The 17,028-nt window shown below is 41.6% G+C and overlaps 1 protein-coding gene across 3 annotated transcripts in view; it reads right to left on the minus strand.

Moving 5' to 3' along the window:
• ESRRG (estrogen related receptor gamma) overlaps positions 1 to 17,028 on the minus strand; it is a gene marked incomplete at its 5' end in the record, with an annotated part of 375,885 nt that overhangs the window by 225,390 nt on the left and 133,467 nt on the right. Inside the window, one exon of one of the 3 annotated variants that reach the window (XM_081997738.1) lies at positions 8,493 to 8,551. The exons of the other annotated variants lie outside the window; for them this stretch is intronic. Within the exon in view, the coding sequence (XP_081853864.1) occupies positions 8,493 to 8,551 (59 nt within the window). The remainder of the gene's footprint in view (positions 1 to 8,492; positions 8,552 to 17,028) is intronic. 3 annotated transcript variants of the gene reach the window in all.

Below are 17,028 nucleotides of genomic sequence, written 5' to 3' on the forward strand. Positions count from 1 at the left end.
GATGCTGCCAGAAGCACTTACATCACCGATAATATATTATTGCACGATTCAAACAGAGAAAATTAATCTCCTCTCTCTCGTTCCATCTCCCCCTTCCCCAAAATCAGAAAACACATCTCTACATCTCCTGACCCCCAGTTCAGATTAAACCTGACTGTCGAAGAAGAGACCTAGAAAGAGGTGCACGTCCCTTCCAGCACGGATTTGAGGAGAAGCTACACAAGTTGATGAACTGCTGAACTCGGCCCTCTGCCTTCAAAATACATTTCATTGGGATCGTTAATGCATGATACAAGTACCCAAAAGACGTAACAATTCTGAAAAATGAATTAAGGACGTATTGCCATCTCCAGCAAAATAATAATAGTAGAGCGATTAAGAGGCAAGCATATCTTTTTGAATTGTAAAATAGGTTTATAGGTCTTCTAATAACAACTTTTACTCAAACCTTACATAAATAGGCTTATATGATACAAATATTATGTGGGCTATGTGGAAACTACAAGGTCCCTAATCATGTTTAGGGATTACTTGACAGAACAGAGACATTTCATTCCTATTGGACCTAGGGATTACAACAAAGAAACATCTAATATTCCATTTTTTAATTTCATGCATTTTTTATTTACCTTTAATGATGCTGTATATATTCATCATCCTGAAATATTAAAACAGTATGAAAAAAGTAATAAATTGGTGGAAAATTTAGGGAATGGGAATGCAACAGCACGCAAATCATACACTATCAAGTGCTTGATACACATTTAAAATTACTGCCTAGTACAGCAAAGCCAAATTCCTGGCAGATTTCTGAAGCACAAAGTCACAATAAGAAGATCAGCAGAACAGACTGAAATAATAGAATATTCATCCCCCTAATCCATATGCAATTCTTTAGGGCTTTTTTTTTAACAATGCATATGAGGTCTGACTGTATTCAGGATTTAAATAAGTTGTCTCTCTCTCTCACACACACACTCTGTATTTTTGTTTTTAAAAAAAGTATATACAGTTATCATTTCTGCTCTGCTGCACCCACATTGACAAGGTTAGCACATCTCCTCACACCTCAGATGAAACAATAGCATTTTAAACAACAAAAGTGTTAAAAGAAATAACATTTATTCATACCATTGAAACCTCCTGCAACAGCTTTGTCGGAAGGAGGAGGTCCAGTTTGCCTGGGAAAGGGAATTTTTTTTTTTTTTTAAATTTTAACTCTTTCCTACTTAATTCTAAATAATTACTGGTTAATTTAAAGCAATTTCACATTTAGTTATTGGCAATAAAATTTTGAAACCAGCATTAAATCTTTGAGCTCATGCCTTTCTCTCTAGACAGGTGTAATTTTAGATCTAGTATTGTATAAAGGGACAGAGACCTAGAGACGAATAAATCATCACTCAAAAGACAGATGATGATGATGATAATGATACATGTAGAAAATGTGCATGCGGATGGGTGATGGGGAAGCGTAGTATAAAGCTTCCATTGCCATGCATGAGATTGCACTACCTGAAAGTAATTCAGTAAAGCCACAACTGAGTTATAGATGTTTCTCCAAAGAGGAGCATGAAGAAATTCATACCATGTCATGTAGACATACAAAGCCTGATCTTGAGCTCAAGCAGGTTTTACGCAGGTTTAACTCTCCGATTAGGCTGCAGAATAGCAACACTGCGGGCGGGTCAGATACAAAATGAACGCACCCAAACATGAGACATTTGCAACAGTAATACACATGTGGACTTGCTAAATAAAGGTGCCTGTACATGTTAATTACAGTGGCCACATGCAGAAAGCAACTTTCACAACCATCGTGACGGTTCTTGTCACAACTCCATTAGCGAGGCAAAGGAGCGCTAGGATGGGCGATGGCACACGGAAAGCGAGAAAGAGCAGCCCCATCCTGTCAAAACCCGAATAACCAAACGTAGCTACACGCTATTTTGTAGTAACAGGTCTCATAAGTAACAGCCCGGGGTGTAAATTGCTTACGAGTGTTTACCAGAACGGTGGGGTTCTACCTGGTGAGGAACATGCTGATCCAACCCTCTTCAAGTCATGCCCATGGGTTATTAGCCAAACTGTGATATCAGTTGACATTGCTATTCAGATTCCAAGGTTACTGTGTTAACTCGATACAGACTAAACAAGCATCACAAAACATATTTAAGGAAAGATTTTCTTTTTGGTAAGGAACCTGCTTTACTTTGGTAAGAACCTGCTGTGATTTATGCAGCTGTGATACCACTAGTGTGGTATTGTGTATTGTGGCCCATATTGTGATGCCCATCTACTTACGGACAGACTCCAAACTTACTGGTGCTTGTCGCTTACAGATATCTAAGTATTGGTAGATCGGGGGAAAAAACAACCCATAACCACACTGAAATCAGCAGGAGCAGCCCAGCAACAACAGGACTAAGAACACACCCATCCCGTTTGTATATTTTGCAGGCACATACGGAAAAGAACAAGCGTTCTTTGAAAGGATTCGATCTGTACTAGCCAGGAAGGTGCTAAGTTGTAAAAGGAAGTAAAAGACAAACGAACACAAAACTTCTGCTAGAAAACATGATGAATAAACAAGGTCTATTAATGCACACTGAGCTTTGGAGAGAAAGCCTGATAGATGCCCTGCAGAGCTGCATTGGACCAAATCTGAATCTGAAAGGCACGGGAGGCAGCAGCTTTGCTGCAAACATACTACGGTTTTAAAAGACAAGGCAATTCAGTAAAAGTACAAAGTACCATTTCATTTTTGGGGGAGAGAAAAAAAGGCTATAGAAGGAAGGAGGGATTTAAAGAGAAATAAAGAGCACCCAGTGAAAATTAGGGTATGTCCAAAATACATTAGTGCTACTCTTGCTTCTGCTACCCTGCATTATACACATATAACACATGCCTATATGAGCCTTTATTTTAGTGAAGACAACTGTTTGTGACAGAAGGCTAGGAAAAAAAAAAAAAAGGAAAGCTTTTGCCCAAATTTCAAAACTTTGTTCCAAAGCACAGAGCTACTAAAACTTTTCTACAAGTGTTTGTAAATACAGTCAATGCTTTTTAATGTGCACAAGGAATATTTTGTTTCTCTGTACTCATTCAGAGAAATGGCTCAACCACCTTCTTTAGAAAGTTTAAGCAAGCAATGCAAGACATATATTTGGAATATGAAAGTTTAATCCTACTCATTAAAACATGACAAACTTATAATTAATTGAGAATGGAGTCAATAATGAGAACATCCTTCAATGTAATGATGTTGGTACTATCAGCTTGTAATATGGGAATACGTTACAGAAAGTGAAGTATAATATGGAAAATTACAAGCCAGTTTAAAAAAAAGAACAGTCTGAAAATTTTTCCTTGGGTCCAATCTTTAAAACATAAATTTTAAATCCTCCAAAGTTACATTTTGCAGGTCATCAAATGAGATAATACATTACGTTGTTTTCCTGTGATGAGGAATAATTCAAGGTCTTACATTGCCTGATTAATCTCACAACCAATATTTAGAAAAGGTTTCTCTTTGAGCTAATCAAACTTGACAAAAGCAATCTTCAAACTATGCCACATTTACTGATTTGTAAGATCTCAAGCTTGTGTTTTATTAAATGCAGTTTAAATTAGCAACAGCTCTAAATCCACCTGCTTATGACACCCCCTGACTCTCACAGACAGTACATGAGGTAGGTAAAAAGAAAACACAGGCAGTCAAAATTACGATGACAAAAATTTTTTTTCTTTTTTTTAAATGAAGGATGCCATTTTAGTTTTAAGATGCACCCAGCTACATTCCTATTGCTCACATCACGTTGCTTTTTGGGGGGTAGATGCTGATGGCATTCAGTTCACTTTTTCTTCTGGAGCTAACTGCTTTGACCTTACTGGATAAGGTATGTCCAGTGATTCCTCCAAATGATGCTTATTTCTTTATACATATGAAAGGGTATAACTTTCAATATACAATTCTATAAGATTCTTAGGCTTTCAATATCACAACAGTACCATTAGGTTAAAGGACGTTATTTCATAAGAAGAATGTTGTAGTGGTACAGCTGTTACTACGAGGACAACTGGTAGGGAAGCGCTACAACACTGTTAGGGAACGCTGTGGGGAAGCGTGTAAATACCATCCCAGTCTCCACCTTCATTACCAACTAGTGTTGGTAGTTTCCTTTCTCTCTGAGAGTGGCCATACGTGTGTGAACAGGATTTTCCTATGGTTTGAGAACATGTTTAAATTTGGTCACCTGACTCTCACCACTAAAAGAGATTGCTCAGTCAGCATTGCTGAGCAGGAAGAAGGAAAATATGGGAGAGATGTATTAATGCTCTACTGCAAATATTCCAAAAGGAAATCAGGCCTCCAGCTTATCCTTCCTGTCATGTCACACTTAAGTTCTGGATGAATAAGTTTCTGAGCTACCGACTCCTCTCCATTTCCTTATGGTTGTGTGCGACAGAGCAGCTGTGTTTCAACACCGGCAACGTCTATGATCAAATAATATAATACAAAACTCCTTTAACAGAGATTCACACGTATTACAAGCTGCTACTGCAAATCTTTTTCAGACCCAGGGAAAGATATCCAAATATTGGGTAACACACTCTGACTGGGAAGACTATCAGTGTCTCTATTTGTTTATATAAAATGGGCCAATGCTTTTTAAAAGCACTTCAGAGCACTTAACTAAAGCAAACAAGCACTTGAACTTTAAATATCTAGAAAGAGAAGCTATTGACAAGTATGACTTAGTAAATCCTAATATCTTTGCGACCTTTCATTCACAGAGTCTCTTTATGAAGAGAAGCACCAGGCTCTCATCTCAACTGCAGCTCTACTGCAAGATACAGAGTGAGAGGGATGAGAAATTTTCTAGCGCCTTTTTACTTTTTGTTAAAGCAAACTGCTTTATTTTTTCCTATATGGGGATCCTGGGCCCACAATACTCTTTACAAAGCAGTTTCAGATTTTTAAATCTTATCCTCTCTCTCATTTAGTCTTTAAAGTAGGTTTTTTCCATCTTATGATTATCCTTTTCAATTCCTTACTACCCATGGGTAGCTAAGCCTTGACCTGGGAATATAACATTTACCAAACCCACCTTATTAATCCCCACCTTATTAATTCCCACAGTGAATAATGCTGTGGGAATAGCTTGTAATGCTCAGGAAAAGGGTGTCTTTGGTAAGTAGCCTTGTAACAGCACTACTGCCATGTGCACCCTTTAGGTCTCCCTGCTTACAACACACTCCCTAGCTACAGCATGACATACAATTGCACTGGCCATTTCCTAGCTCAGTTGGTGTGACCTGCTTCACACACACCTTTCTGCTGATAAATCAGCATCCAGCTGAATAATCTGAAAGATTATTCTGTAGGTTTAGACAGTATATTTTTTTGGAAACGTCATGATGCTATAGGGGTCAAGTAACATACAACTTCATAGCTGGACTCCGTCAAATCAGGTTTGCTGTATGCTCTGAGAAACAGTATGGAATTCTGCATTTTGAGGAAAGGCAATTTTCAGCAGGAGAATGCCACTGACGTACGCCCATCCAGCTCAAGTATTAAGTTGGCCCTGAAAACCAAGAAGGTGGTGCTTGAAACAAGCTTTTCCCTTCGGTAGCAGGTACGCCTCATTCCCTAAAATCCTGCAGCATGTTCTGATTTTTATTTCTCTCTGAATGCGTTTGCATGCAGTCTGTATAACGTGGCAGAGGGAGCTGATAGAATAAGCCTTTAATTTAACCTGGTCATTACCATCTTAGGAAAAGAAAGTATTTTTAAGCTATATTCTGGACCTCATTAACCACATTGGGATTTCAGTTTGCTAGCTTTAGGAGACATGTCACATGTTCTGAATGTGGTACTGGCTGCTTGGGATTTGTACTTGCTGGTCTGGTGATGAATATTCTTGAAACCCTATTTTGTTAGGGAAAAAAACAATAGATGCAGTTGAGGATATGAACGACTTGGTGCTAAAGCCTCAGTCTATGTACAGTTCCTAAAAGAAATAGCTTTGAAAATTCTTTTAAATACTCTATAAGTTATAATTGGGTTTTAATGTATAAAATGGCTGAGTAATTTAAATGTTTGGAAGGGAAAACAGTCTCTCCTGGAGTTTATGAAGTGATAAGTCTATTTCTTAGAATGATTAACTATGAAACCCGATTTCAAACATGAGCATCTACTAGCATACGCTCTCCACAGCTGACACTCTAAGAGCATACAGGTTTATCAAATTAATATTCCAGGGCCCAATTCTGATATTAAATCCCCATTCCCCACCTCCCCCTTGAGTAATTGGCTTTGGTTTCTACAGAATTAATTTTACTTGCTACTCCTAAAAAGTGAAATCAGGATTAAGCTCTGCTCATGATGCATCTTGCTCAGTTGAATGACACAAGTGAGATTTATATGTGCAGCACTCATACCGTGACATTCCCACTGGAAACCGAAAAAAAAACCCCAAAACAAACCCCCAGAAAACTAGTAACATCCAAGGATATTACAATTTTCACTTAAAAAAAGTTTTTTAGTAGCAAATACATATTAAACAGACAGATGAAGTACAGCCAGGAGAGCATAAAACATGCTTTTGGGTAAGAATGCCCCAAATAACATCCCATTTTAGAACAGTGATAAAACAAGACTATGACCAAAAAAAACATAATTCAGTTTTGAACACGCTGCAAATAAGTACACAAAATCTAATTATTTAGAAAGCCCTTCAAGATCCCATGGCTTTGGTAGAAAAGAATTAAAGGGTGAAATTAAAAAATAGAAGAAAAACTTAGACAAGATGAACTGAGGGAGAAAAAACAACAAAAGTAGTGAAAACAAACAGATCCAGGGAAAGCACTGGTCTATTTTATTCTAATAATAGAGTCATGAACACAACATCTGTATGCACTAACACCTCATTTGAGCATTCTGAAATCTGAACTTGATTTCCAGAGGTAGCAACTACATACTAAAAAAAACCCTTAAATTGCTCATTACTAGAAACAACAGATTGATTTGCATGAGAAAGGTGCAGAGTTAGATTCCCATTTCATTTATGAATATTAAGATCATAAAATCATAAAGTCTCAGAGTAAGTCCTAACTCCCAGGCTAACACTTCTCCTGTTGGTAACTGGACCATTGCTCCTGGGACCCAGGAAATACCACATACAGTGGCCACAGGGAGGCAGTTCGAGCGAGCCCAGCAAAAACTGAACATGAGTACTTGCAATTCTGTTCAGTATTCAAAGGCAAACAAATAGAGAAACATCCAAGTGGGAGACACCATCAACAGTGAAAGGCCTGATTTTACTTATGTCCATCTGAGCACCTGACAACACAGGTCAGGGGCAAATAGCTCAACCGAGTCAGAAACTCGGGACTGTTCAGTAGCTGCGGCCATGCTCAACTTCTCTATTTCTCATTAGCTTTCCTCCCTTCAGCAAAACTTGCTGGTACGCATGGTCAGCTACTTTGTTTGTAAGTATCCTTAAGAACGTGAATGTAAAATGACCAAAGAAGCATGAGTCTGCCCTGGTACAGAAGCTAATTGCCAGGGTAATCCAACATGGTCTACGTTGGGCACAAGAGATTATGGCTAATATTCCGCCGTCAGCACATTTTGAACCTGGTTTTAGGTTTTAAATTGTTTACTAAATACTAACTTTAGCCATAGTGTGGTGGTTGTTGGGGTTTTTTTGTTGTTGGGGGCGGGGAGCGTGAGTGGGTGGTGTTAATATAAACCAATCACCAAGGTATTAGAAAAAAAGCAGCTAATTTACGTGCTGCTTTGGAGAATAGCTCAGGGATCTAGATTATTGTTTTCCTATACTTCCAGCTCTATGTTAAACATTAGGCTGTCAGAATTGCCTTCACCCCCTGAATGCTACATGCGAATACTTTTATTTTTTTGATCTAACACGTGATCCAAGCACAGTTTCTTATATAGTTAAGAGCCACGTTAGTGTTCTTCAAACCATACCAAAGCATGAGATTGCCCTTTGAGTTGAAGGTAAGACAACAGCTTGTCAACTCCTAGGACCTTCAGCCACTAACCTCTCATCTATAAGCGTCTAACATGTGTTTCCCTGTTTTAACTCACGGAACATTTACAGCAGCCAAAATACATTTATTTAACAGAACTAAAACGCTGTCTCAGACCACCCTGGACTCTCAGAAAGTTCAAGAGCAGGACCAGAATTTGAAAGGCTGGCTTAAAGATTAAGCGTGAGCCATTGCTGGCCTCTGAAGCGATATGCTTCAGGAGGCAAACCACCCCCCCATTGCTGGCTGTGGTCTCCCACCACCCCCAGCAGCTCCTGCGTGCTCGTTCCACCAGACAAATCGCAGAGGAGAGGGAGCGAACCCCCTTCATGGACTCACCATCCTTTTCTAGTCACATTCACTACGCATTGCATTAGAAAATCGTAACGGTGTTAAAATATTTTGGCAGGATTTGTTATGGCCAGATCACTCACTTCCTTTGGGACACACAAAGCCTCCTCTGGCAATGAAACAGCCCAAATGTCAGCAAATCCTATAGAACAGAAAACGGTTTGTCAATGTAAAGCCTAAATGAATCTCCAATTAAACAAAACAAAACTGTAAAACATAAAAATGCACATACAGAGAAAAGAATCAACCTAGGAATGCTCACTTTTTATTAAGGTGGGTTCCCCCCTGCCCTCCCTGCCCCCCCCCCAACTTTTTAACGGCATTACAACATATTCATCACAAGGTGCTATTAGAGCACAGGCTCACTCCAAGTGTTACCAATTCACGGCCAGATTAGAGGGCACATTAATAACGTAGTTAATATGAAGTGTTTAGAGCCTTTACGTCGGTGACAAATACGACTCAGCCAAATTTCCTGACCATTGAGGCCACGGAGGAACAATTTGGTAGGTTTCATCAACAGTTCTAATTACGTTCCTGTCAAGTCGAGAACAAAGTAATCCATAACTGGGGGGCTGCTCAGAGACAGTGCCGTGCGAGAGTAATTTATGCCCGAGACGCGGGGCCCGCGCCGTAGTTAGCGCGCACAGCGCTTGACTAACAAGTGGGTTCACAAAAAGGAATTTATGAGGGGAAACGCAGCCCTCCAGCTCCGAGCAGCTTGTCAGGCGCAGGCCGAGGAGGAGTCACGGGGCACAGTTGCCTCGTTTATACGAGCGTCCAAAGTCCCCGCCGGCCACAGCGGGCCTTAAAACGCGGGATTTCGGTCCGAAGCGAGGTGCGGGCTTCCGCCAGGGAGGCCCGAGCCTGCTGCCGAGGTGAGGCCCGAGCCTGCCGCCGAGGCGCGGCCCGGCGCCTCAACAGAACGTCTCGGTCCTTGGGCCGCCGGTAGTGCCACCGCAGAGACCGAGCGGAGCCGGTGCCCGTGCGCGATCCCGTAACTAACGCTAATGAAAGACGCAAAAGGGATTATTAGCAACGGTGAACTAAAACGTCACAATACACGATGCGTTTCTTACTGCAGCCGGGCTGGGAAACGGGCTGAGAAAGGGAAGGGGGAAGGGGGGTAAATGGGGGAGAAGCTGTCATGTCATTTTGAGTCGTTTTCTACTGTGATCTATAATTGGGATGCAGCTTCCACCCTGTAAAACAGGATCATTTTACGTATGACACTTGCTGCATTTCACAAAAAAGAAGGTGAACTTCTCCTAGTGCTAGGAGAAGCGCGAAGCCTGGCAAGGGCCGCCCAGGACCTGCTAGGTGCAGTAGTCGTCAGATGTTGGAGAAAGTGAAATGATGCATTTCAACTGTAATTAAGAACAGTATCTGTAAACACAGGGGAAAAAATAACATTAGCAAAAACTAGATTCGTGTGACAAATACAAAATGCTTAATGGGTTTTAAAGTATAGTTTTCTGAAGGTAGCTGTGGGCATACGCTGCTGTGAGCGGTTTTAGGTTTTTATTTATCAAGACAAAACATGCAGAACTTTACAAAAAAGTCGTTTTACAGCCCTTTCTTTGATAGTGAAGAAACAAGCTTACAATGGGCTTACTAAAAAGCAGCCGCCTGCTTTAGTGGACCAAACATCAGCGCAGATGAGGGGAGTGCTCAAACCGAGGACCCGTTTCAGAGACCAACTTGCTGCGCAGCCCCAAAAGTTGCCGCCTTTGCCCACGTTCCCCATGGGAATGGGTGCAAGCGTGTGCAGGCAAGGACACCGTCCCCAGGTGGCACGTCTTACCGATGGATTTTTGGCTGTACAAGAATGATACTAGCTTCACTGAACTATTGGTTTCCCTTCACCTTTTAAATACTAGTTGAACGCAGGCACCGAGTGAATGCAGGGCACAGCTGTGGAGCACTACATCAAAACCCTGAGATGCTTCTTTCACACTCTACTGAGGTTTCTCATTCAAATTTGCTTGAACCATGTAAATTCTCTGCTGTCAAGTTTAAGGAATTTTGCAACACCTACTGAGTGGGACAGTATTAGTCTCGTGTGACCGAAGCTTCACAGAATTATGATTACTTGCACTCTCTGCGTGCAAGGATTAAGAAAAAAAATACACTTTACAAGCATTGGTGGCTTAAGCTTTACAAGGAGGCAAAGAGAAAAGCAAAGGACGCAGTCCCATTCTGCAGATGTGAAAAGAGAAACCTCTCTGGTAAATCAGACAGGCAGTAATTCGGAAGACAAGCAATGCCTGGACATTGTAATTCCCGGGCTCGTGATTCAGTCACAAGACACGCTTCCTTTCCTGGTGAAATGTCATGCTGCCGCATGCTTCTGCTACAGAACACATCTTAACCAAGTGTAGCAAAAGCATGATGATCCCATTAAGTATCTAACATCTAATACGTTGTGAAAACTAATTTAGTGCTTTATCAAATCTCTAGTTTGTATGTAGAGCATAAACTGGCTACATTTGCTAATAGGGCAGATTGACCCATCCCATATATTATCAAACCACATCAAAGTCTGCTGGAGGACATAGCCTGAGCTACTTATTATCCCTTGCATTAACTCCCTCACTAGCTACTCGACCAATACATTTTCCTGTAATACATCTGTCATGATTTTGCAGAAGAAATCAGCAATTCTGAACAGTGCAGCAGTTAAAGACAGATAACAGGACTAAACCCATCATGGTCGCCTGGCTTTCCAATCTACTGTTAATTGGCACAGACAGAAGCCCTTAGAGCTAGACTTGCACAACAGCACGCCACTGCTGGACCCCAGAGATTCAGCCTCTTAGTTAGATTTGTATTTTTAGAGCTTTAGTCATTCACATGATTTCTTCACATTTTATTACATACAAGACAGAAATAAAGTTGGATGCCAACACCTTCAAATTCACAAGATTTTTTTTTTTTTTTTAGCAGAAAAAGGGCATCTTCTGCAAGAGAATATGTGGCTTAGTAATTGGGAAAAAGTGCTAGAATTTACTAATAATAATGCTAGCAAAATTAGATCAAATGAGAACATCTTTCTTGGCTTGGATGCTATGCAATTGTATTCCCACCTGTGTTACACTTAGGGTCTTATTTGTGACCCTGTATAATTAATTATTATCTCTGAAGCCACGCTTCTAACTGTCTGGGAACTTGCCTATATGGCTAATAGAGGGTTTGGTTGATTGGTGGTTTTGTTTTTAAATCAGAGTTGCTATTATTTTCTGTTAGATAGTGTTTGCCTTTGGCCTTGGAAATCCTGAGCCCTTGTCCATGGGACTCTTAGTGACCTTTTCTGACCATATGATTTCATATCATCACCGTAACCCAGAAGCTAGTGCTAGAATATTTTTTTTAAAAAATTAAGAAGCCAGAACATACCCTCTTCAAAAAGAAACCAAATCCACCGAATGGAAATAAAAGATGCCTCTCTCACTTTTCATAGGTGATTGTATATAGTTCTGAAATATAATTATATCCCTCGTACAACCCTAATCATTCACATTTAATTCTACACCTTCATTTGTTTTCTCTTGGTACAGTTTCTCAAGCACTGTCACAGAATCACAGAATCTTTGGGTTGGAAGGGACCTTTAAAGTGCATCTAGTTCAAACCCTCTGCAGTGAGCAGGGACATCTTCAACTAGATCAGAGCTCAGAGCCCCGTCCAACCTGACCTGCGAGTGCACATTGCCAGCTCATGTCCAGCTTTTCATCCACCAGTAACCCCAAGTCCTTCTCGGCAGGGCTGCTCTCAACCCCTTCATCCCGCAGCCCGTATCGATACCGGAGCTTGCCCCGACCCAGGTGCAGGACCCTGCACTTGGCCTTGTTGAACCTCATGAGGTTCACACAGGCCCAGTCCTTGAGCTTGTCCAGGTCCCTCTGGACGGCATCCCGTCCCTCAGGCGTGTCAACCACACCACTCGGTTTGGTGTCATCTGCAAACTTGCTGAAGGTGCACTCTTCCTTTCTCTTATAAATTCTGGTCCCCCATCTCTTTAAACACTAATATAAAGTAGTAAAAGGCATTTTGGGGAGGATGTGAGGGTATTATTAGAACTTTAGTCATTTCCTCGTGATCCCAGATCCCACTAATGATGGGTCATTCTTAGTCCAGAGAATAGTAAAATCTGCTTACAGCCCAGCTGTGGTTCAACATCACAAACTCAGGCAGGCCAGTACAGAGAGTCTTCTACTGGGTAAAACTTTTAACAAGTTAACTTCTAGCCTGGAGGAATGAGTTAGATTAAAAAAAAAAAAAAGTGGGTAGCGAGTTAAAATATCACAGTCCTACGTTACCAAATTGAACTGCAAGTCTTTGGAGCTTTATCCCCCCCTTCCTTTCCCTCTGTATTTTTCTTCTTCTGTTTTGATGTTGAAATCACAGGAACTACGCAGCTGAGCAAGGCTGTAATCACTCAGCAGGAACCTGGCACAAGCACAATGCAGCCACCAGCCAGGCAGTGGGAAAATGAAGGAAATCTCTCTCTCCCTTCCCCCTTGGTTTCTTAAAAGGGGCTCGGCGTGAACGAATCTTCCCGGTAGCCACCGACAATTTCTTATTCCTTCCGAGCAATCATCAATTTCAGCATCAAGTGGTTTAGTGGCTCTACAACTGGTAGTGGCAGCGGAGTAAGCCCAGCATGCAAACGTTTTGGCTAATTTAAAACCCTTGTGCTGCTGAATCAAACATGACAAGACAACAGTAAAAAGAGAGGCTATTATCCCAAATGAGAGTCGGCGGATGGCTGAAATTGGCTTGAGTGGCAGAGACAAAAGAGGTGGAAGGAGCAGGGACAACCAGGCATGATAATACCAGATACAGCACACACTTGCTCCCCCGCCCCCAGTGCATTCACACGCATCGCTACCTGGAAGAAAAAAGGCAATGTTTCTCAGTTTCATGGCCAGGCAGAAAAAACACACTGAAGAAGATTCAAAATAAATTAGTACCTGGTAAATTATCTGCCCCATGGGTATAGAGAAACTTACAGGAGACGTAGCCCTTTCAGTAGAAACCCTAACACTGCGAAGGCTAAAAAAACTGCCATTTCCTACCTGAATTCATGTCCTGCTGCCCAAAGTTCATTACCGTGAGTTGAGGATCAGAAGCACCGATTTAGGATAGAGTAACCTTAAAATGAGAATAATATGTGGTGTGGCTGGCGGTGACTTGCTGCTACGCACACAGAGCTCTTCAAGCGCCCAGATCTCAAAGATCTGTCGGGGAGGAAAAGTGGAGGGCAGAGGAAATAATTCTGCAAGACATTTGGGAGACCACAAGCAGACTGATGACGCTCAGAGCCATGAACCCTGCTGATGGCTTGCAGCTCACAGAATGACGACCTGTGGGATCACTGGAGAGCAAGCAAGTTGTCTTTTGCAAGATTAACAATTTAAAAGTGCTGAAATTAATTTTGTTTAATAGCTGTGGGTGCAGACTCCTTACAAAGTAGGTTGCAAGGTCAGCAAGCCTCCTAAAGCCTTTTAAAATGCAGCTTTTTATAAGGACAGTAGATTTAGGGTGGCTTAAGGCTTAAAGATCTACAAAGCAAAACGAAGTGTAAGAGGTCATTTCCTACCACTTCCAAATCTTGGGTGAAGACACTTTCTCTGTTTCGCTTCTCACTCTGTAACATACACTTATTGGTACATTCAAAGCTGCTTGAAGCAGTATGGGTTTCTTAGGGTAGGCAAGGTGAAAAAAAGACGTTAAAATCAAACACAAGAACCAGATTAACCAGTACATAGCAGGCTCAGAGGCACACTGGAGCATGCCTACCTGTGTTGCAAAGAGGTGCAAGGAAAGAAAAAATAAAAATAAAAAAAATATATATATGAGAATGAGACAGTGGGAGGGGAAAGACAAGGGCAGGGACAGTGCTCACACCCTTGTGGTCATTCAGAAGTAGTTCACCTGTGATTCACATCTGCCTCCTTAGACCATTACATTCTAAATTACTGTACGGAATGTTTCAAGGAACAGCTGGGCTCAACACCAAATCAACCATTTCAAAGATACTTGCTCAGCTTCACACCCTCGTACGTGTGAGCTATCGCTCACAACATATCAAAATATGCTGACTAGCGCTCCCTTATAGGACGCTTTTGTCCACCATTTTTAGCAACAGTATCCAACTAATTGCACAGGTAAAGTTCATAGCAAGTACAAGTTTGGGAAGTAGAAACAGGGCATTTGTTTTGCACCCCTGTGTAGGATGGTCTGAATTTGCTGAATTAGTCAATGTTGCCTTGTGAATGCGAATATTTTTCTACAGTTGAGCCTGTGTGAAAGGTGGACTTGAATTCAAGCAGGAGTCCCAACTCCAAAAACGTATGCATCCCCAATAAAAAACCCATTCAGTATTTATACATATCCACCTGGTCTTGCAAACACATCTTCCCAAGGAACCAAGAAGCCCAGCTGAGGATATGAGTCTGATGGATACCAGCATGTGGGTTTGTTTCATCCTACCTGCTCCATTTAAATCTTTCCCCCTCTCCCCAATGTGAGAGGAACACAGGGTTTATTTCTGAGAGAATAACCAAAACGAGTAACCTGCGAAGCAGCGGACGTGCAAGCTGTCAATATGTAGCCTACCCTGGGACAGGTAAGCATTACCCAACGGAGAAACCTGCGCCATACAAGCAAGCAGAAACACTTCAGCCTTTGTGGGCAGCCTGGAGGAGAGAATCATAGTTGCTATGATCCTGCAGACGGAGGGGACTATTTCCCTGGCAATGAGGTAACTGACAGTCATTAGAGAGGACAGAATTAATTCTGCTGCGAGCCTGTCACCAACAGTGACCGAAGCAGACGCACCAGCCATTTTTCTCTGTCCCTTCCACAGGGAGTTAGAAGAAAGAAAGAAATCCCTGAGAAATACTTAAGACAGCACAAGAAAATCTTTTTAGATATATATTAATACTGCCACTGAATACTGTGTGCTTTCAGGCTGACATATGCTGCTGTACATGGTGTTTGTTCCCTTTTTTTGTCTCAAAGTTGAATTCCTATCCTCATGCAGCACTTTGACAAAAGCCCAGTTCACAGTTCAGCAAGGTACTGCTTAAAAGGCAAGCCTGATGCAGGTCCTTAGGGCATCTCATCCATCCTGCGCTTGGATGGCATTCTCCACCAAGGGACCCCATTAGGGAGGAAGGGCAAACTGAAATCCCAAGCCAAAGCAGCCTGAAGCAGCACCGACATACTGGTATAGCAGCGATGGATGAGACTCCATTTGTCTTTAAAGCATGTGAAGCCAATATATCTACTTCATTGCAAACTCAACTTTACTTTCCAACCTTGTAGTGTACTTAAAGCTAAAACATAGATCAGCTTTCTATCCGGGGATAAAGCAGCAAAGAAGTGTCACCCAAGACTCCAATTAAACAGATTGGAAGTGACGCACTTCCAATGCAGCTCCATACAGCAAAACAGCCCGAGATACACTGTCTGTGTTTACAGATCAATTGCCCAGGAAGGCATTGCCACAAGCTACAGAAAGTTTCCTTTCCCCTCCATACAGTGGAATAACTGAGAAGCATCTTACTCCAGTACAAAGCCTGCTGGAAAACGCAGTTGCTGTAGGAAAGCCATCAATACCGGAGATGTCACAGATCCTCCTCTCCCTACAGCAGGTTAGGCCCTTCAAGCAGAAAGAAACAGTACGTTTGTTCTATGGTCAACATAATTATAGGCTTACCTATGTGGCTTTCCATTTCTCTTTTCATAAGAGAGCTTTGTATAGGTGTTGAACAAGCTGAGTTTTGAGACTAGTACTTATCTGGAAGTCTCCAAGCTAAACTTAGGTCTGGCAGAAGGAGATACAGCTTCACTCACTTCAGAAAAGGTGATTCTGTTTATACCATGCCTGAACGTGGCCAAATGAGCTTCCTTCAACAGTGCTTGTTAAAATATTTAAGCTTAAGTAGGTGTAATTCCCTCATGGATAATAGATAAGTATACATCTTTGGACTTCTCTTTACATATTAGCATAGGAACTATGTAACATTACAGCACGAACTCGCATTCTTCATCCACAGAGGCATTTTCAAGGACAACATACAAATTCAAATACTGTAACATGAAACATGCTTGGCAGAAGAGAACTTTTTTTTTTTTTGAAAGCTGGTCACCTGTTTACAGGGATCTCTGGCCAGGGCTCTTATTTATAGTTAGCAGTACCTATAGTTCCAGGTGAGATCCTCCTATGCCAGGAGCTGTACAAGCGCAGAGAAAAGACCACCACAACCAATATAGATTGCAATTTAAAGAAACCAGGCAGAGAACTGCTGGGAATTGACTGCATGTTTCTTGTGTTCCAGCCAGGAGCTTAAACCTAAAGGTTATCCTGCCCTAGCGTAGCACCGTATCACCTCTAGCGCCAATTAGGCTGACCAGAGCTGTATATATCTACCTGCCTATTCAATTCATATCAGGAAGAAAGGAGAAAGACAAAAAGGCAAAAAAAACAACCCACAAGGTTAGGCACTTACGTACGAGCCACATCCCTTGTATGACTAACAGCAACCTCACACCAACCCAAATCCCCAACCCAACATCAGAAATTTTGTCTTCTCCTGTGCAGTGAGCGATTA

Source organism: Phaethon aethereus, assembly GCF_964289735.1.
Source record: "Phaethon aethereus genome assembly, chromosome: 3".
Taxonomy (NCBI): Eukaryota; Metazoa; Chordata; class Aves; order Phaethontiformes; family Phaethontidae; genus Phaethon; species Phaethon aethereus.